At 34.6% G+C, this 22,124-nt stretch overlaps 1 protein-coding gene across 1 annotated transcript in view; it reads left to right on the top strand.

The window, feature by feature from the left end:
• Window positions 1-22,124, top strand: part of ncm (pre-mRNA-splicing factor nucampholin) — a 306,231-nt gene that overhangs the window by 160,238 nt on the left and 123,869 nt on the right. Inside the window, exon 10 of the mRNA XM_090408753.1 lies at window positions 424-486. Coding sequence (XP_090264879.1) covers window positions 424-486 — 63 coding nt within the window. The remainder of the gene's footprint in view (window positions 1-423; window positions 487-22,124) is intronic.

Here is a 22,124-nt window from a genome sequence, read left to right on the forward strand (position 1 = left end):
GAAACTTGAGTTTTTCATCCCTCATACAGACAAATCGGTGTTGAGAACACACGCAATTTACAGACAAAAAAATACTAGTGGTGGTGGTAGGCAGTAGATGGCATTGGTGTAGATGATGATAGTAGCAGTTCACTGTAGTTGGTGGAATCAGAGAGTAGGTGCGCTCCCTCGATGAGTCTTTGGACTCCTTGGAGGTGTCATACAATAATAATAATGATATATATATATATAATTATTTATTAATTATATAATAATAGTAATTATATAATATAATTATATTATATCATTACATAATTAGAATTATATGATTTAATTATGAATCCATTTATTTATGGATTTGAGCTTTTAATATGAAATGTTTATTGTATATTTCATAAAATAACCAAAAAATTCATAATTCATTTTTTTTTTTTTTAATTTCAGATGTTTTTAAGCATGATCCTGAATATGAAGAAAATGAAAATAAATATCTGGCTATAAAAGAAGGTAATAAATGTTATATGTCAACTATTTATATGTAATCCTGTTTCTTATATATAACTACCCACCAGTCATGATGGATATGAAGTGTACCATTTGCATTTAATACCTTTGAGAAAGTAACATGGATATAAAGCATAAAGCGATCATTATATTTTCAGCCAGTTGGATGGTTAATGTATTTATTTTAGTATCTGTTTAACCACAAATCTAAGATGATTCCCAAATCATTTCTAAGAAGAAAGTCTTACAAATCATAAAATAATTATCTTTAAAGTAAATCGTTATGCACATACCATTTTAACTTCATATATATATAAGCTGTTAATCTTAAAATAAAATGCTTTATTATTCATATCACAAAATATGATAAATGATACTTTCATATCATTTTAAAAATAATAAATGAATATTAACTCAGAAACAAAGATTCACTGTAATTTGAGCAATCTTTGTCAGAATACTAATCTTCGTTTTGGACTCTTGTATTGACGGAAATGTAAATATAGTTAAAATTGTGAACTTTCATACGGACTACTATTAATGTATGAATCGCTAAATACTACTTTGCTATCTCTGTATTGAATTAGAAATAGTTATTTCTTTTTTTATGTTTAATTGTGAGTGATCAGTTTCAAGTCTAAATTCAAATGTAAGTTTTCCTCATCAAAACAGTCTTTGTCTTTTTTAATTGGAACTTAATTCTTTTCACGAATAGTTAATTAATGGAAATTATATTCTATAATTCACATGTATTTTTGTACTCTAAATTTGTTCCTTTCCATTAAGCAAAGTGCTTTGAAACAAGTACTTACTGCGAGCTTATCTGAAAGCACCTGTAAATCATAGGCTGTTTTACCTTTGGTATAATCATTTGATTGCAGTCACCTTCAAATACCTCTATCACTGTCGTTTGAAGAAAATAAAAAATAAAAAAAAGACATTTTGAAATGAAATCAGTTAAAGATGGCAAAAAATTATATTCTTGATTTCTTCCTTTATCCAAGTGTAAGCAAATAAAGGTTTGTGCGTGAAGTCACTTCACGACTGGACTACTTGTATATAGAGGCTAGTGACTTCACATCAATTGCCTTTGCATTCCGTAATGCAACTCGCATATCCTTATAGACATGTATACTGCTATGCATCATAGGAGAGGGACCTCTACCCAGACCTGTTTCGACCTTAAAGAGGCCTCATCAGTGGGGAGCCAGACCCAGAAGTCATGCTAAGATTGAAGTAATGCATAGGTCGTATTTCCATATGCAGTTGATGTGAAGTTATTATCCTCTATATACAAGTAGCCCAGTCATGAAGTAACTTCACATGCTAACTTTATTTGCTTACGCTTGGATAAAGGATGAAACCAAGAATAATTTCTTGGCATCTTTAATTGATAAGTATAACCAAGTGGAAAAACTTTCAACTTTGAAATGAAAGTTTAACACAGCACATGGGGATATTTGTGAGATTGTTTATCTAAAGTACATACTTCAACTTCTGACCAAATATATCATATCATCTTCTTTATACCCTCTTTTACCTTGTGGTGTCGAGGGTTTATTAATCATCGGACCTCAAACTGTTCACGGGATAAGGTGGTCAGCCCTGTGCCCCAGTGTATCCTATGTCCTGTAGTTGAATTCTCAAGGCCGGTTTTCCTGCTTTGTGGGATGAAAAACCCTGGATAAACTGGGCCCTACTGTCAACACCCAAGACCAGCTAACTTGGCTATGACTGAGGAAGATCCTTCATCTCCTCATGTCACCGACAGGAATCGAACCTAGGACACTCCTTCTCCAGGCATATGGTTGCAAAGCGCACAGCCATTAGGCTAACTGCGTGGACTACCAAATATAACCTGGCATACTATTTTCAAATGGGGAAACCTGCTCTTCACAAAATCAGATCATTATGGTGGGCATCAGGCTTATTATACTAAATAAGGGGATACTTGTAGCTTATTTGGTTAGACTTTTAACAGCCAGCAATTTCCATTTAATTCATTCATACAGTATCATTCTCTATGAGTGAGAAGGTGAAGAGATAGATTAGTAATACACTTTGCCATTTAGTAATAGTCTTCATAATGCTGACAGAATTCTTTGTAAATTAATGCAGTGTGTTTGAGATTTCTTGTAGACAAGAAATATGCAGCAGTTACTTTCTTTTATAAGATTTTTAACTTGCTTAATTTTGTTTTATTAAATAGTTTGCAAGAAAACAAGTTCTAAAATCTTGTTAGTATAAAAGAAAGAACTGTCTAAAATTAATTTAATCGTTGTGTGTTGCATGTGTTGTTCGTCAGGTAGGAAATTGCTTGGCCATATATATCATTGTCCCTTCTACAAGCATGTTTTTGCAAATACTTCAATATATATGGCATGCCAGTTTCAATTTTTTTTTTTTTTTTTGGTAAAATTTTATTTGTAAATTAGTATTTGTGAATTGCCTTATGACATAGAAAATCTAAAATATGATGTTATTTCAAGTAATAAAAAATTGTGTGTGCATGTGTGTTTGCTTTAGAAAATTTGTGCAACATACTCATAAATCAGACGATGCTTGCTTCTCGTTACGGTAAGAAAATTCACTTCTCGTACCGTAAATTTTACCATTTACCTTAAATGATTTTCTTTTTCTCCTCCAACTTGTTGCATATTCATTGAATCAATGTGCGTATTGTTTTCAACTTCCTTTTCAACTGCAGTAGATTCACTTTTCATTATTTTTTCTTTTCCCAAAAAAATTTCATTTGAATATGTTTTCATGTTTCATGCGTAAAAATACTTTTACAATTATAAAAATAAAATTTTCTGAATATACAGTTTTTAACTTTATTTTTAAATTTTAAGCATGAGAGCCTGTGTAGCTCAGTGCATTGAAGTATATATATAAGTAATAGTTAATAAGGCAGAAAACTAGCATAAGATATTACAATTATTTTAATTAAAAATTATGTTTCATCTTAATTACATAGGATTTCTTCAGGTGTTAACACAAAAACTAGTAGACAAATAGTAAAGACTAAGAAAGGTGACAACTAATATGTATTTATACAAGAGACTGATGCTTTTTTAAATATTTCTAATTGTGTGTTGCACTGTTGTGCAACACACAATTAGAAAAATTTACATCTTAATGTCACGTGTTTGACTAATTATGGTTAGTATGTATTCCAGCAAGTTGATATTTGGGTTTATATTCAGATGTTTTGGATTCCAATTTCATTTCTAAGGATTCACAAATTCTTCTTTCGGGTATGTCATAGCAGTGGTGTAATAGTTCAGATTTATCCCTTAATACTTGTTAAGGGATAAATTTTTTTTGGATGCCCCTCTTCTGGTGGTCTCCACTCAGCACTCTGCCGCTTTGTTTCAGGCTCATACTCAAAACACTACGTTTCGTTACCAGTAGCGAGGAAGTTTCAAGGAAGTTTGAGTCCTTACGAGTGGTTTTAATGAGGTCTTTGCAGTGTTCAATTCGATACCTTTTTTGGTTGCCGGTCAACTTGTGAAGAACAAATTGCGAATTCAATTTACGAAGGCCCAAACTCTTGGTTAAAATGTGCACATTCATTTTGGTATCCCCACTTCATCTTCAATCAATCACACGAACGATTTCAGGTTTTTTTTGATGAGATCATGCACTTTTTGGATATTAACTTTGCTCAGTCCAGTTTTTGGACGGTCTGGCTTTTCATCATCCTTCCTCAAGCATCTGACGACCACTTTGAAATCGCTTAAACCACTCATAAACTCGAGTACGGGATAATCATTCCATATGCTTTTTGAAGCATTTGATGCATTTCGGTAAAACTTTTACCAAGTTTAACACAAAAGTCAATCGCAGCTCTCTGTTTGAAATTCATTTTCCGACTTTTCGTCAAAACCAGTGGTGGCCCATGAAGTTTTAAGTGGGGGTGCTGCCTATACAAAATAATTTTAAAAAATTATTTTTTTTTCCTAATTAGTAACCAATTTATTAATTCATTTGATTAATAAATAAATCCTGCCATAATAAATAAATCTACAGATTTATTTATTAATAAATTGGTTACTAATTAGAAAAAAAAAGAATTTTTTAAAAATTATTTTGTATAGGCAGCACCCCCACTTAAAACTTCATGGGACGCCACTGGTCAAAACAGACTGTCACTTTTGGTGCTATAACTCGGTTTCTAATGAAACAAATGTCATAAACAGTTGACACAACACTAATGAAGGTTGCCGCTTTCGACAACAAAAAGATACAACAGGTGGCGCCACTAGTTTCTTTTTTTTTTTTTTTTTTTTTTTTTTTTTTTTTTTTTTTTTTTTTTTTTTTTTTTTTTGAAAGTTTGGTTTCTTTTTGGTCAGAGGGTGTATATGAATAAATTTTCCTTATCAGTCATTTTGGAGTAGGCTGTTAGGACAATGCTGTATTTAATTCTGCAACAAAACTTCTACTTTGTTTGGTTTGCATTTGTTCATTATGCTATCTCTGCATGTGTATGGGGAGGGAACAGATGATTTTTATGTTTTCCACTATACAGGGTAATTTTCATTGCAGTTATATCTAATTGATTAGCATATCCACTCTCCAACCATCCAGCTATTGGTTCAAATTCCACCATCGATGTTTGTCTTTAGGTGGGAGATGAATTTCATCATCTAGTGTGAGACCACTGCTCTGCTTATTGGAGGTCTGAAGTGACTTGAAAAAGTTCCATGTTTGGTTTCTAAACGGTGTTAAAAAATAAATTGTACATATATGTTAACGCTAATGTACAAATTTCCTTTAATCTGCAGATTCCCTTGTATTTGTATTTGTTCACATTACCTGTACCTTTCAATTAAAGTTGAAAAATAAAAATGCCCTCTACACTTTAACTAGATAATGTGTAAACTAACTAGTTAATATACACATTAACTAAATATCATTAACAAAGATTACCTAATGGTGATGTATTTTACGCATGCAGTTTACTATCAACAAGTTACATCTTATTGCTTAATGTTAAGTTGATACAAAATTAATAATGGAAAAAACTCACGTACAAAGATTATTTAATAGTATAATTTTTCCCCGTGTGTCACAGGCATCTTCAGTACATATTAAGCTCAAATTAAACAATAACTGACTAAAAAGTTAGGAAAGATTAGCTGATTTGTAAAAGTACTATCTCCCATAAAGGGGATAGACGTAAGCTGTCGGATCTGTTTAAGTTAGGAGAATGAAGTAGTTTCACATGTTTCGTTTTAAAGGATTCCATGAGGAACTGACTTTTTTGTGAAGAACTCTTGTCTTTTTCCAATGACATTTTTGCTGTGTGGAATGGCTCTTCGGATGAACTTCAACAATTTCTCACTAAGTTAAATGCACTTCATCCTAGGATCAAGTTTACCCTAGAAGTAGAATCAATTAAGCAGTTAGCCTTTTTACATCTTCTAATTCTTCGCCAACCAGATGGTAAACTACATTTCTCAGTTTATAGAAAGAAGACTCATACAGGCCATTATATCCATGTGGAATCTCATCATCATCCCAGTCAAAAGGCAGGAACTATTAAAACACTGGTTCATTGGGCCCACTCCTTTTGTTCTTCAGATGATCTTTTACAGAAAGAACTACAATATATAACTTCTTCCTTTCTATCTTTTAACTTTTCATTAAAAGAACTTTGACTAGTTTTAATATGTCTTCCTCTTCAAACACAGAAGAAATAACACGCATTCCTGTCCCTTATGTACAAGGCATCAGTGAACGTATAGCAAAAGTTTTAAAACCACTGAATATTTTTGTTGCCTTTTGACTGTTTAGAAAATTCTCCACCTTTCTCACTTCTCCTAAGGTCAAGCTTCCACATCTTAATCATCCAGGTGTCTACCAGATTCCGTGCTCTTGTGGATTATCTTATTTCAGACAAACGGGAAGATCTGCCTCTATTCGGCTAGAAAAACACCAATCTTATATTGAATACTTTAAACCTGAAAAGTCTGGACTTGCAGAACATGCCATCTTCACTAGACATAGAGTTCATTGGAGAAAGATAAGAGTTCTTGACAAAAGTCAGTTCCTCATGGAATGCCTTTATAAAGAAACATGTGAAACTCTACTTCATTCTCCTAACTTAAACAGATCTGACAGCTTACGTCTATCCCCTTTATGGGAGTAGTACTTTACAAATCAGCTAATCTTTCCTAACTTTTTATTGTATTATTATTTTTTTTTTTTTAGGAAATTTATTGACCTTTTTAGTTATCTTACAGCTACTTAGGTGGCACGTTTTGGAATTGTCAGTTATGTTTAATTTGAGCTTAATATGTACTGAAGATGCCTGTGACACATAGGTGAAAATTATACTATTAAATAATCTTTGTATGCGAGTTTTTTCCGTTATTAATTTTGTATCGATATGTCTACTCATGGTATACCTCTTTTAAAACTTAATGTTAAGTTGTTAGGTTAGGTGACTAGACACTTTTATTAGAAAAATAAAGAAAATACAAAGTAGAAGAAAATTTTTAACATATTTAAATTATAAATCAAAGGACAAACATTTAAAACAAATTCAAAATTGAAATTATTATAAAAATAATTGCAGGCAATTTCGATTAGTTATTTATTATTAGAGCCTCTGTAGCTCAGTCAGTATAGACGAAGGCTTTTGGTTGGAAAGACCTAGGTTCGATTCCCATCAGTGATGTGAGGAATTTTATCTAGTCTCTTTCAACTAAAGGTGAGTTAGCCAGTCTCATATGGAAGTAGGGGATTTTTTTCACCCAGAAACTCAGGTTTTCTAAGGGAAAACTTCGTCCCCCCAAAACAGGCAAACAGGCCCTGTGAACACATGCTTCTACAGACATAGGACACCTCCATGAATAAGAAATAAGCAACCTATTCTGTAGGATTTCGGTTCCAAATGTCTACACGGTAAAATGTGTAGGTCTATGCATGAGCATAAATTATGATAGGCTGTTTATTATTAGTGATTGGCATTTTGAATTGGAAAATAAATTATTTTTATAGCATGCACAGATTCTTGTGAAGCATTCAGATTTGTAGTCCCACTTTCAATATCGTTGCCCAGTGCCAAGAGACCGATACATTGCAGCTTTCACAAGCATACTTCATCTTGAGGAATTTCATCCTTGTTAATAATTTGTTTTGGCATAGACTGAACTATGATCAGCTATATAATTGCTTCAAAACACCAGTTTTTGTCCATTTAAACACGTCCATTTCATGAAGCACAACTGCTAAAACTGCTGTCCTTTTATTCGTGGATTTGTTTCATTTAACATCTTCTGTAGTACTAACACAGATTCGAGACCCTTCGACACTTCTGCGATTGTCAACAGAAGGAGAATCCATTCCAGTAATAGGGTAATCAATCCGTATTGTGGGATGAGTTGTTTATTATTACACGTCCAAAAATTTACTTCTCTTTTATGATCATTGTAGTTAATTATGTTGCTTGTATAACAGTTGGAAAATTTTACCTATAAACCATGTGATTTCGTATGTTGGTGACCAATTCATACGTCCTTCATTTCTTTCTCCCCTTCAGCATGAATTGACTATTCTTGGCAAGTGTCCAAGCAAAGATCTCTAAAGCGTGGGCATACTATATCAACAACCAATAATTTTCTTTCATTATCACAGAACTATATAATTTAAAATCTTGTTTTAAAAATGTAGCATAAAACTTTTCATGTCTGCCTGTATCGAACTGATCACTTCCATTTTTATAAGGGTAAATTATTTTTTTAATAACTTGAATTCACGCTCACAATTCTACTCGTTAACTCTAATTTCAACAACCGTTTGTTGGGATTCTGGATGTGGAACACTGAACAGGCATGCCCGTCCCCTACTTCCATCTGGTTTTTTGGACTTATACTGGGCTCTACCTGCTAATGTAAACATTAACCAGTTAAAGTGAGAAATAATATTTTTTTCATACTTTAACAATGTGATTCAGTTAAGGGAATGTTCACATTAATGACTTTTGAACATTAGCATAAAACTTTTCATAACATTATATATATCATCATCATCATCATCATCATCAAATTCCTGCCATGTACCCTCAAGGGGTGTACAGGATATGACAGTACTACATGAAAAAATTACATCATTACTAACTTCCTATCTACAATTTTCCTCCAAATCAGTCTGTTACTTGTCAAGACTCCAACATTATCAGATCTTATATTTCTATCGTCTAAGGCACTTTGTACCGTATCAATCCACCTATATCTTGGTCTTCCTCTGGGTCGTTTTCCTGCCACCCTGGCAGAAAACACTTGTTTTCTGCCAGGGTGGCAGGAAACCATTTATATATATATATATACATGGGGTGCTTAAGGGTCAAAGCTGTATAACTGAGAGGAGACCTCCACATAGCCTTTAAAGGAATGCGGAGAACCGACCAGGGCTTCTGACCTAATGTCCAATCCTCACCTTCTCGTGGTGCACCCTGTTGGGTATCTACTTTGATACTGAACGAACGAGGATGGGCTGGCAATTTGGGATTTAGCCGACCAAATTGTATTCTTATTGGTTAAACCAAAATAAAAAATGATGGTACAACATGACAAAATTTCATGCCGGCTGAGGCGTCGCCCGGTTAAACAAGGCCCCCGTTGTTTTCGCCAGGGAACCAGGGCGAACAGCGAAAAGTCAGCTACTGGAAAAATCTGAAAACAAACCCCAACTCAGCATCACCAGAGTTAAAGATCGGTACTATCAACGTAAGAAGCCTGAATGGCAAAGAAATGGAGCTAGCTGAGGAATTAGATAAGTACCAGATCGACATAATAGGGGTGACTGAAACAAAAAAGACCAAAACTGGTGAGATCTTTCTGAGCAATAAATACAAAATGTTATATTCAGGCAATAACAATCAAGGAAAAGAAGGAGTAGCCATAGTATTCAACACAAAATACGAGGCTAATCTTCTTGAATGGCAGTCAGTCTCAAGTAGAGTAATGTGGGCAAATATGAGAATGGGGAACTGGACAATGAGACTTATTTGTGCCTATGGTACCACAGAAGGTTCTACTAAGGTAGAAGTGGAGGAATTTTTTGAGGCTTTAGAAAAAGCAATTGACACAATGAAAAAGGAAAAGTTGGTCCTTGTTGGGGATCTAAATAGTAGAGTAGGAAATGATTGTGAGACATACAAAAATATTTTGGGAAAATTTGGAGAAAAGAGCAAAGCTAATAATAATGGCAAATATCTGTTGGATTTCTGCTCAGGACATGGACTGGTTATTACTAACACCATGTTCCAACATAAAAATGTGCACAAATTCACATGGAGAGAAGAGGATAGGAATAAGAAAAGTCTCATTGACTATGTTATTGTTGATAGTGATGTTTTCTCCCTGGTGCTGGACACCAGAGTGTACAGAGGATTTGAAATTGGAAGTGATCACTATTTAGTCTTGAGCAGGATAAAATTGAATTTCATATTGAAAAGAATAACATGTAAGAAAGTTTTAAAGCGAATAAAAGTTGAGCAGCTCTCAGATGTAAACTGTAGACTAAAATACAGAAATATTATTGAAAAGAAAATGAAAGAGTTTGAGAACAGGAATCAAACCTTGGAGATTCAGTGGCAAACTCTGAAGGAAACATTGATTGATTCTGCCAGAAAGGCATGTGGTGAGGTTGTGTGCAAAGATAAAAAAAATCAGAACTCCCTGGTGGACACAGGAAGTTAAAGAGGCAGTGAAGGAAAAGAAGAAAGCATATCAAAAGTTCCTGGCAAATAAGTCAGCTTTTACTCTTACAGAATACAGAGACAAATGTAAGAAAGCTAAACAGTGTGTAAAACTAGCTAAACAAAAGTCATGGGAGGACTTTGGCAAGAATTGGCAAGAATATAGAAAATAAATATCAAGAAGGTGGCAAAATATTCTGGAGGTTGTTGAAGAAGCTTAGGAATGGAGGAAAGAGTGCTGTAAAAGGAATTAGAGATGATAAAGGTGAAATGAAAACAGGAGAAAAAGATATCCTTGAAGTATGGAGTAATTACTTTGAAAAACTGCTAAATGAAACAAGCAGTGATGACAGCATAGTGATAAAAAACACTGACCAGGCATGCAGTCAGGAATACATATCCATACTTGAAGTAGAAAAAGCCATCAAAGGCTTGAAATGTGGAAAGGCAGCAGGAGTAGATGATATTCGACCAGAAATGCTGAAGTATGGTGGTATAAGAGTCTTACAGTGGCTGCACTGCATAGTTCAGAAAGCCTGGACAGAGGGACGAATTCCCGATGATTGGAGTAGAGCTCTCATAGTACCCATATATAAAAAGGGAAATAAAACTGAATGTGAGAATTACAGAGGTATTTCCCTACTGAGTGTTCCTGGTAAGATCTATGCAAGTATACTTGAGAAACGGTTGAGAAGAATTGTGGAAGAAAAGCTTGGTGAAGAACAAGCTGGATTCAGGCCAAATAGAGGCTGTCAGGATCAGAGCTTCACTTTACGACAAATAGTCGAGAAAGCATGGGAATATAACAAAGATCTGTATTTAAGTTTTGTCGATTTGGAAAAGGCATATGACAAGGTGCCAAGAGAGAAGCTATTCAATGCGCTGCAGTTATATGGTGTCAATGGGGCATTATATCAAGCAATACTTAGTCTTTATTTGAGTTGTGAGTCAGCAGTTAGAATTGAAGGAAGTACAGGAAGATGGTTTAATGTCAAATCTGGTCTGAGACAAGGATGTACATTATCCCCTCTGTTATTCATTATCTATATGGATCACATTATGAAGGAATGTGGTATTAAACCTGATATCAAAATTGGAGATATTAATGTCAGCTCTTTGCTTTATGCGGATGATGTTATACTTCTAAATAAATCCGCTACAAGTCTGCAAGATTCTCTGACTAAATTGAATAGCTGTTGTAATAGATATGGTATGAAGGTCAGCAATAAAAAGACAAAGACAATGAAAATAGGCAGAATCATTGAAAATGTGAACTGTGTTGTGAATGGAGAACCTGTGGAACAAGTAAAACATTTCAGCTACTTAGGCACAATTTTTACTGAAGATGGTAAACTAAATATAGAAATAGACAACAGAATCAGCAAAGCTGGTATCGTGGGAGGTCAATTGAATAAATTCATATGGAATAAGAAAGAAATTAGTCGGAACACTAAATTAGCTGTATACAAGACTGTGTTCAAACCAATTTTAACTTATGGATCTGAGAGCTGGGTCAGAAGTAAAACACTTGACCAAAGACTAGAGACCGCAGATATGAGAGTCCTGAGAAAGATTAGAGGCGTGAACAGATGGCATCAATGGCAATATCATATTAAAAATGAGGATATTAGGAAAGAACTTGACATTGTCAGCATCCAGGAATGTGTTAGCAGAGCTAATCTCAGATGGTATGGTCACTTAAATAGAATGGGATAGGAAAGATTAACAAAACAAGTGTTCTCTGCCAGGTTGGCAGGAAAACGACCCAGAGGAAGACGAAGATATAGGTGGATTGATAAGGTACAAAGTGCCTTAGACGATAGAAATATAAGATCTGATGATGTTGGAGTCTTGACAAGTAACAGACTGATTTGGAGGAAAATTGTAGATAGGAAGTTAGTAATGATGTAATTTTTTCATGTAGTACTGTCATATCCTGTACACCCCTTGAGGGTACATGGCAGGAATTTGATGATGATGATGATGATGATACACACACACACACACACACACACACACACACACACACACACACACACACACACACACACACACATGCAGACATGAAAAGTTTTACACTAATGTTCAAAAGTCATTAATGTTAACATTCCCCTAACTGAATCATGTTGTTAAAGTATGAAAATAAAATATATATAAGAAACTGATATGAAATAAAAAAAAAAAAAAATCGTTAGCCCATTCACAGTATTAACCTTTCATTTTTTAAGTACACTATACAGTACACTAATTGTGATCTATGTATTGTATTTAGTACTATAATAAAAGTTTAATTTGATATGCTTATATCTGTATCATAACAGTATTTCTTGGGGTGGGGATGTTTTTCAATATGCAAGGTCCTTTTCACCATTACTAGTCTACTAATATATACAGACCCTGTCTATTTTATGTTAGTTATTGTTTTGCAACAAATTCCCCCCTCCCTTATTTTTTTCCCAAATTATACACATAAATGCAAACATGCATTTCTAGGGATTATAGCATGGCATATAATTCATTCACAGCAATTTATTTTATTGAATACACACAATACTTCAACTGTAAATTATTGGTAATTAATTAATGTGTTTCTAATTGGGGTGCTTAAGGGTCAAAGCTGTATAACTGAGAGGAGACCTCCACATAGCCTTTAAAGGAATGCAGAGAACTGACCAGGGCTTCTGACTTAATGTCCAATTCTCACCTTCTCGTGGTGCACCCCGTTGGGTATCTACCTGGAAACTGAACGAACGAGGATGGGCTGGCAATTTGGGATTTAGCCAACCAAATTGTATTCTTATTGGCTTAAACCAAATTATAAAATGATGGAACAACATGACAAAATTTCATGCCAGATGGGGCGTTGCCATGTTAAACAAGGCCCCCATTATTTTTGCCAGAGAACCAGGGTGAACAGCGAAAAGCCAGCTACTAGATCAAATCTGAAAGCACACCCCAACTCAACATCACCAGAGTTGAGTTGAGTTGGGGTGTGCTTTCAACTCAACATCACCAGAGTTCAAGATCGGTACTATCAACATAAGAAGCCTGAATGGCAAAGAAATGGAGCTAGCTGATGAATTAGATAAGTACCAGATCTACATAATAGGGGTGACTGAAACAAAAAAGACAAAAACTGGTGAGATCTTTCTGAACAATAAATACAAAATGTTATATTCAGGAAATGACAATCAAGGAAAAGGAGTAGCCATAGTATTCAAGACAAAATACAAGACTAATCTTCTTGAATGGCAGGCAGTCACAAGCAGAGTGATGTGGGCAAATATCAGAATGGGGAATTGGACAATGAGACTTATTTGTGCCTATGGTCCCACAGAAGGTTCTACTAAGGTAGAAGTGGAGGAATTTTTTGATGCTTTAGAAAAAGCAACTGACACAATGAAAAAAGAAAAGTTGGTCCTTGTTGGGGATCTAAATAGCAGAGTAGGAAATGATCATCAGACATACAAAAATATTTTGGGAAAATTTGGAGAAAAGAGCAAAGCCAATACTAATGGCAAATACTTGTTGGATTTCTGCTCAGGACATGGACTGGTTATTACTAACACCATGTTCCAACATAAAAATGTGCACAAATTCACACGGAGAGAAGAGGCAAGGAATAAGAAAAGTCTCATTGACTGTGTTATTGTTGATAGTGTTTTTCTCCATGGTGCAGGACACCAGAGTGTACAAAGGATTTGAAATTGGAAGCGATCACTATTTAGTCTTGAGCAGGATAAAATTGAATTTCATATTGAAAAGAATAACATGTAAGAAAGTTTTAAAGCGAATAAATGTTGAGCAGTTCTCATATGTGAACTGCAGATGAAAATACACAAACATTATTCAAGAAGAAATGAAAGAGTTTGAGAACAGGAACCAAACCTTGGAGATTCAGTGGCAAGCCTTGAAGAAAACCCTGATTGATTCAGCCAGAGGCATGTGATGAGGTTGTCTGCAAGGATAGAAAAATCAGAACTCCATGGTGGACACAGACACACTCCTTTCCTTCACTGCCTCTTTAACTGGACACAGTTAAAGAGGCAATGAAGGAAAAGAAGAAAGTATATCAAAAGTTCCTGGCAAATAAGTCAGCTTATGCTCTTAGAGAATACAGAGACAAATATAAGAAAGCTAAACACTGTGTAAAAATTAGCTAAAAAAAAGTCATGGGAGGACTTTGGCAAAAACATAGAAAATAAATATCAAGAAGATGGTAAGATATTCTGGATTTTGTTGAAGAAGCTTAGAAATAGAGGAAACAGTGCTGTAAAAGGAGTTATAGATGATAAAGGTGACATTGAAACAGTAGAAACAGATATCTTTGAAGTATGGAGTAATTATTTCGAAAAATTGCTATATGAAACAAGCAGTGATAGCATAGTGGTAAAAAACACTCAACAGGCATACAATCAGGAATATATATCCATACTTGAAGTAGAAAAAGCCATCAAAGGGTTGAAATGTGGAAAGGAAGCAGGAGCAGATGATATTCGACCAGAAATGCTGAAATATGGTGGGTATAAAAGTCTTATAGTGGCTGCACTGCATAGTTCAGAAAGCCTGGACAGAGGGACGAATTCCCGATGATTGAAATTGAGCTCTAATAGTACCCATATATAAAAAGGGAAATAAAACTGAATGTGAGAATTGCAGAGGTATTTCCCTACTGAGTGTTTCTGGCAAGATCTATGCAAGCATTTGTTGAGAAACGGTTGAGAAGAATTGTGGAAGAAAAGCTTCGTGAAGAACAAGCTGAATTGGCCAAATAGAGGCTGTCAGGATCAAATCTTCACTTTACAACACATAGTTGAAAAAGCATGGGAATATAACAAAGATCTGTATTTAAGTTTTGTCGATCTGGAAAAGGCATATGACAAGTTGCCAAGAGAGAAGCTATTCAATGCGCTACAGTTATATGGTGTCAATGGGGCATTATATCAAGCAATACTTAGTCTGTATTTGAGTTGTAAGTCAGCAGTTAGAATTGAAGGAAGTACAGGAAGATGGTTTAATGTTAAATTTGGTGTGAGACAGGGATGTACATTATCCCCTCTGTTATTCATTATCTATATGGATCACATTATGAAGGAAAGTGGTATTACACATGATATCAGAATTGGAGATGTTAATGTCAGCTCTTTGCTTTATGCGGACGATGTTATACTTCTAAATAAATCCGCTACAAGTTTGCAAGAGTCCCTGACTAAACTGAATAACTGTTGTAATAGATATGGTATGAAGGTCAGCATTAAAAAGACAAAGACAATGAAAATAGGCAGAATCATTGAAAATGTCAACTGTGTTGTGAACGGGGAACCTGTGGAACAAGTAAAACATTGCAGCTATTTAGGCACTGTTTTTAGTGAAGATGGTAAATTAAATATAGAAATAGACAACAGAATCAGCAAAGCTGGTATGGTGGGAAGTCAATTGAATAAATTGATATGGAATAAGAGAGAAATTAGTCGGAACACTAAATTAGCTGTATACAAGACGGTGTTCAAACCAATTTTAACTTATGGATCTGAGAGTTGGGTCAGAAGTAAAACACTTGAGCAAAGGCCAGAGACTGCAGATATGAGAGTCCTGAGAAAGATTATAGGCATGAACAGATGGCATCAATGGCAATATCATATTAAAAACGAGGATATTAGGAAAGAACTTGACATTGTCGGCATCCAGGAATGCATTAGCAGAGCTAATCTTAAATGACCATACCACCTGAGATTAGCTCTGCTAATGCATTCCTGGATGCCTACAATGTCAAGTTTTTTCCTAATATCCTCGTTTTTAATATGATATTGCCATTGATGGCATCTGTTCACGCCTCTAATCTTTCTCAGGCAGGAAATCGACCCAGAGGAAGACCAAGATATAGGTGGATTGATACTGTACAATGTGCCTTAGACAATAGAAATATAAGATCTGATAATGATAATATTGCTGTCTTGACAAGTAATAGACTGATTTGGAGAACAGTTGTAGATAGGAAGTTAGTAATGATGTAAATTTTTCATGTAGTACTATCATATCCTGTACACCTCTTGAGGGTATATGTCAGGAATTTGATGATGATAATGATGATCATTTCTAATGAATGTATTTCTTCTCATGCGTATTCTTACTCTTCTGAAATGTGTCAGTCATTTGCATTTGGTTTAAGTCTCATTAATATAGATTCACATATAATTCTAACACCTTTTAAGTATACCAACCAAATACCAAATATCCCTTAATTATTGGTTTCTTATGTACCCTAAATGCAGACATTCTTTTCCCTCGTCTCAACATAGTTTTGATTTCATTGGAAACATGCTATGATTTGTGGCATGCCTACCTCTCAAACAGGAAACACGTGCTAAATTCTCATATCCAACCCTAATGCCAAATATAACACAAGTGAATTTGTCTCTGCCTGTTGCAAATGTATTAAACAATACAGGAAATATATCTTTATATTCTTTGGAAAGTTCAGAAGGACCATTTCATGTCCTTCTGGACTTTCCAAGAAGAAAATATGTTCGAAGAAAATATTCATAAAATAAGAAACATCACCATAAATAATTGTGTTTTGTTTAGAGTAAATTGAAATGACAAATGCAAAGGGAAGTTACATTGTAAATTTTGTATGGAAGCATGATTGGCATACTATCTTATTTGCATCACATTGTTTGGCAAAGGCTTCATCCAGATTAAATTTCTCAATTCTTCTCTCTCTCAGGTCATCCTTATCCATTTGTTTCCTGCTATTCCTGTGATTTCATCTTTCCATCTCATTATCTGTCTTCCACTGTATCTGTTACTCTCTTTAAGAGATCCAAACTGTGCAGTAATGACTGTTGATTTGTTTGGATTTCTCAAAGAGAGTAACAGATAAAACAGAAGACAGATGATGAGGTGGAGAATCTTTTATCCTAACTACCTAGCCAGCACTGTTTGTCCTTGTTCAGCCTTTTTGAATAACATCAGTTTTGTGGTCTGCTTAATGTCTGAATTTTTTTTTTTTTTTTTTTTTTTTTTTTTTTTTTTTTTCGTATGTGCTTTTTTAAATTAGAAGACTTTTCTCTCTTTAAATGAAGAACCTACGAGAGGTTGGTCAACCTATCCCTGGATAGTAATAATACGGAAATTCACATTTGATTAGAAAAGTTGTGGATTGTATTCCTTAGGCAACATGTGTTGGAGGACTGTTCCAGAGAGCAGTGTATATCTTCTCCCTGGTTATTATATGCAATCATAGTATGGCTGAGTGGTTCATTAACTTTTTAACAATTTAAGATGATGTGGGCAAATAACAGAATGGGGAATTAAACAGTGTGACTTATTTGTGCCTATGTTCCCATGGAAGATTCTACTAAGTAGAAGTGGAGGAATTTTTTGAAGCTTTAGAGAAAGCAACTGACACAATGAAAAAGGAAAAGTTAGTCCTTGTTGAGAATATAAATATCAGAGTAGGAAATGATTGTCAGACATACAAAAATATTTTGGGAAAATTTGGAGAAAAAAGGAAATCTAATAACAAATGCAAATACCTGTTAGATTTCTGCTCAGGACATGGACTAGTTATTACTAACACCATGTTCCAACATAAAAATGTGCACAAATTCACATGGAGAGAAGAGGCAAGGAATAAGAATAGTCTCATTGATTATGTTATTGTTGATAGTGATGTTTTCTCCCTGGTGCAGGACACTAGAGTGTACAGAGGATTTGAAATTGGAAGTGATCACCATTTAGTCTTAAGCAAGATAAAATTGAATTTCATATTGAAAAGATGAACATGTAAGAAAGTTTTAAAGTGAATAAATGTTGAGCAGTTCTCAGATGTGAACTGCAGATGAAAATACATAAACATTATTCAAGAAAAAATGAAAGAGTTTGAGAACAGGAATCAAACCTTGGAGATTCATTGGCAAGCCCTGAAGAAAACACTAATTGATTCAGCCAGAGAGGCATGTGGTGAGGTTGTCTGCAAGGATAGAAAAATCAGAACTCCATGGTGGACACAGGATGTTAAAGAGGCAGTGAAGAAAAAAGAAGAAAGCATATCAAAAGTTCTTGGCAAATAAGTCAGCTTGTGCTCTTAGAAAATACAGAGACAAATATAAGAAATCTAAACACCGTGTAAAACTAGCTGAACAAAAGTCATGAGAAGACTTTGGTAAGAAGATAGAAAATAAATATCAAGAAGGTGGCAAGATATTCTGGAGGCTTTTGAAGAAGCTCAGAAATGGAGGAAAGAGTGCTATAAAAGGAATTAGAGATGATAAAGGTGACATGAAAACTGGAGAAAAAGATATTCTTGATGTGTGGAGTAATTACTTTAAAAAATTGCTAAATGAAACAAGCAGTGATGACAGCACGGTGGTTAAAAAAAAAAAAAAAAAAAACTCAACATGCATGCAATCAGGAATACAAATCTATACCTGAAGTAGAAAATGCCATTATCAAAAGCCTAAAATGTGGAAAGGCAGGCTGGAATAGATGATATTCGACCAGAAATACCCAAGTATGGAGGTATAAAAGTCTTACAGTGGCTGCACTAGATCAGAAGGCCTTGACATAGGGATAAATTCTAGAGCTCTCATAGTAGCCATAAATAAAAAGAGAAATAAAAAAACTGGATGCGAGAATTTGAGGTATTTCCCTACTTGAATGTCCCTAGTAAGATTTATGTGAGTATACTCAAGAAATGGTAGAGAGGGATTGTGGAAGGGAAGCTTGGTGAAGAACAAGCTCGATTTAGGCCAAATAGAGGTTGTTAGGATCAGATTTTCGCTTTACGACAAATAGTTGAGAAATCATGGGAATATAACAAAGAGCTGACTAAACTAGCACACTTAATAACCACAGTAATAAGTTTTAATAAGTAAATATTTTATCCTAAATAACTTAGGACATCATCAGTACAGTTAATTCAAACAATGCTAGGAATAACATAAGTTTGGGTGCATGATTACAATGGAATCCCAATATGCGTGCAGTAGCGTGTTATAGAATTAAATTAAAATATATCTGGAGGGGGGAAAAATTACGTTAAAATAAGATAACATATATAAAAATTATTTTACCACAATTTTGTATCACAATTTCCCATACCTTAGGAATAGCAAGAATGTCATTATGGTTTAGATTTGGTCTGTGAGGTAGGGCTTCAGCACTTTCTTTATATAAACGTTCATGTTTATATAAAGATCTATGTAGAAGTTTTGGTCTTTTTAGGATATACCATACTTCTCCTAGAATATACAGTTTACCTTAGCTTCTCAAGAATAACATTCCACTCAGGCTCGTCGTGGATTCTATTATTAGCCTGACTTACAAGTTATCAAGATTTTTATCTAACCTTCTCCGTCCTCACATAGGCCGCTCAGCTTCATTAATTAAACATTCCACAGAGTTTCACACAAAAATAAGACATTCAACTATTGGAAACTGACATGTTGATTAGTTCGACATTTTCTCCCTCTTCACCAATATTCCCCATAAGGAAACGGTAGACATGTTAACTCAAAAATTTCTGTCTGATATTGTTGAATTATTCAAATTTGATATTATGTCAGGTTACTTCACTTAGAAAGAAAAAATTTACAAGCAAGAAGAAGGAACAGCAATGTGGTCTCCCTTATCACCAAACTTAGCAAACCTGTTTCTAGAATACCTTGAAGAAAACATTTTCACATTTAAACCCAAACCAAAAATTTGACTACAATATGTTGATGACATCTTTGCTGTCTGGGGTCATTCCGAACAAGAACTACATCTGTTTCTATATAAAATAAACCTCCTTCATCCTCACATTAAATTTACGCTAGAAAAAGAAAACAAAAGGTATCTCCTTTCTGGATTTACACATCCAAAGAAAAGAAGATGGGTTCCATCTCCACTTCTGTCTATCGCAAGCCGACATTTTCAAGTCGCTAAATTCAAAATTCTTCTGCTCATCATCCATCTCAAAAATTTGGCATCATTAAATCATTAGTAACCAGAGCACACAGATTCTGCTCCTTTGAAGAATCTCTAAACCAAGAATTGGAAATAATCAAAAATACAGCCATACTAAATGGATACAATCTAAAAACAACTCAAAAAATCCCCAGTCACTTTCCCACACATCAACTTAAATAAGAACAGGCCCATAGGATTCCCATTTCAAAGGCATCTCCGATTGTCTTTCAAAAATTATGAAGAAATACAATCTTGCTACTACCTACCATCAACCAGATCTATAACTTGTTACCTTCTCCTAAAGACAAACTCTCACCTTTGATGCTACCTGGTGTGTACGAGGTTCCGTGCTCTTATAAACTGTCTTACTATGGACATACAGGTTGATCTGTTCATAAACGTATTTCGGAACATCAAGACCATATCCGTCTTATCAAACCACAGAAATCTGGCCTCGCTCAACACAGAGTTGAAAACTCAAACCATAGGATCCATTGGAAAAAGACCAAACTTCTACATAGATCTTTATTTATATAAACATGAACGTTTATATAAAGAAAGTGCTGAAGCCCTACTTCACAGACCAAATCTAAACCGTAATGACATTCGTGCTATTCCTAAAGTATGGAAAATTGTCATACAAAATTGTGTAAAATAATTTTTTTATATATGTTATCTTATTTTAATGTAATCTTTTTTTCCTCCACCTGATATATTTTAATTTAATTCTATAACATGCTACTGCATGCATAGTGGGATTCCATTATAATCATGCACCCTAATTGTGTGTTATTCCTAGTATTGTTTGAATTAACTGTACTGACGATGTCCTATGATACTTAGGATGAAATACTTACTTATTAAAACTTATTGCTGTGGTTATTACATGTGTTTGTTCAGTCTTGAATTCACCACAGGTTTCATTGTATAATAACAAAGATCTGTAATTATAATAAATTTAGTTTAATCCTTTATCCAACTGTGAGCAAACAAAGTTTGCACCTGAAAATATCTTCAGGACTGAATATGGTGTTTTACTACCTTACTGGGGTAAAGTGGTACAACGCTGGGCAACTCGTAGCAAAGGTGGACCATGCTAACAACACTCTTATCCCAGTATTTCCCATAATGCAAAACACATCTCCTTGCAGATATGTATAATGTTATGCAATAAGGGATTGGCCACTACCCAGACTAGTTTCGACCTTTATTGAGGTCTCTTCAGTGGGAACCAGGCCCAGAGATGGAGATACCAGGCAGAAGCAATAGCAAGGTCATCTTTACCTATAGGAGTTGCCAAAAGGTGTGCCACCTTTTTTTTAAATACTCTGGATTTAGAGAAAGATATTGAAAGTTTATTTTTCACTTGGTTATACTATAATAAATTTAGTTTAATCCTTTATCCAAGTGTGAGCAAACAAAGTTTACAGCTGAAAATATCTTCAGGACTGAGTATGGTGTTGTACTACCTTACTGGGGTAAGGTGGTACAACACTGTGGACAAAGGTGGACCAAGCTAACAAGACTCCTATCCCAGTATCTCCCATAATGCAAAACACATCTCCTTGCGGATATGTATAATGTTATCCATTAAGGGATTGGCCACTACCCAGACTAGTATATTCAGTCCTGAAGATATTTTCAGACGCAAACTTTGTTTGCTCACACTTGGATAAAGGATTAAACTAAATTTATTATAGTCTAACCAAGTGAAAAATAAACTTTCAACATCTTTCTCTAAATCCAGAGTAATTTAATAAAAAAAAACATGGCACACCTTTTGGCCACTCCTATAGGTAAAGATGACCTCGCTATTGCTTCTGCCTGGTATCTCCACCTCTGGGCCTGGCTCCCACTGAAGAGACCTCAATAAAGGTCGAAACTAGTCTGGGCAGTGGTCAATCCCTTAATGCATAACATTATACATATCCGCAAGGAGATGTTTTGCATTAGGGAGATACTGGGATAGGAGTGTTGT

This window comes from Typopeltis vanoorti, chromosome 2 (genome assembly GCF_054136105.1).
Source record: "Typopeltis vanoorti isolate ZY-2024b chromosome 2, IOZ_Tvanoo_1.0, whole genome shotgun sequence".
NCBI classification, from domain to species: domain Eukaryota; kingdom Metazoa; phylum Arthropoda; class Arachnida; order Uropygi; family Thelyphonidae; genus Typopeltis; species Typopeltis vanoorti.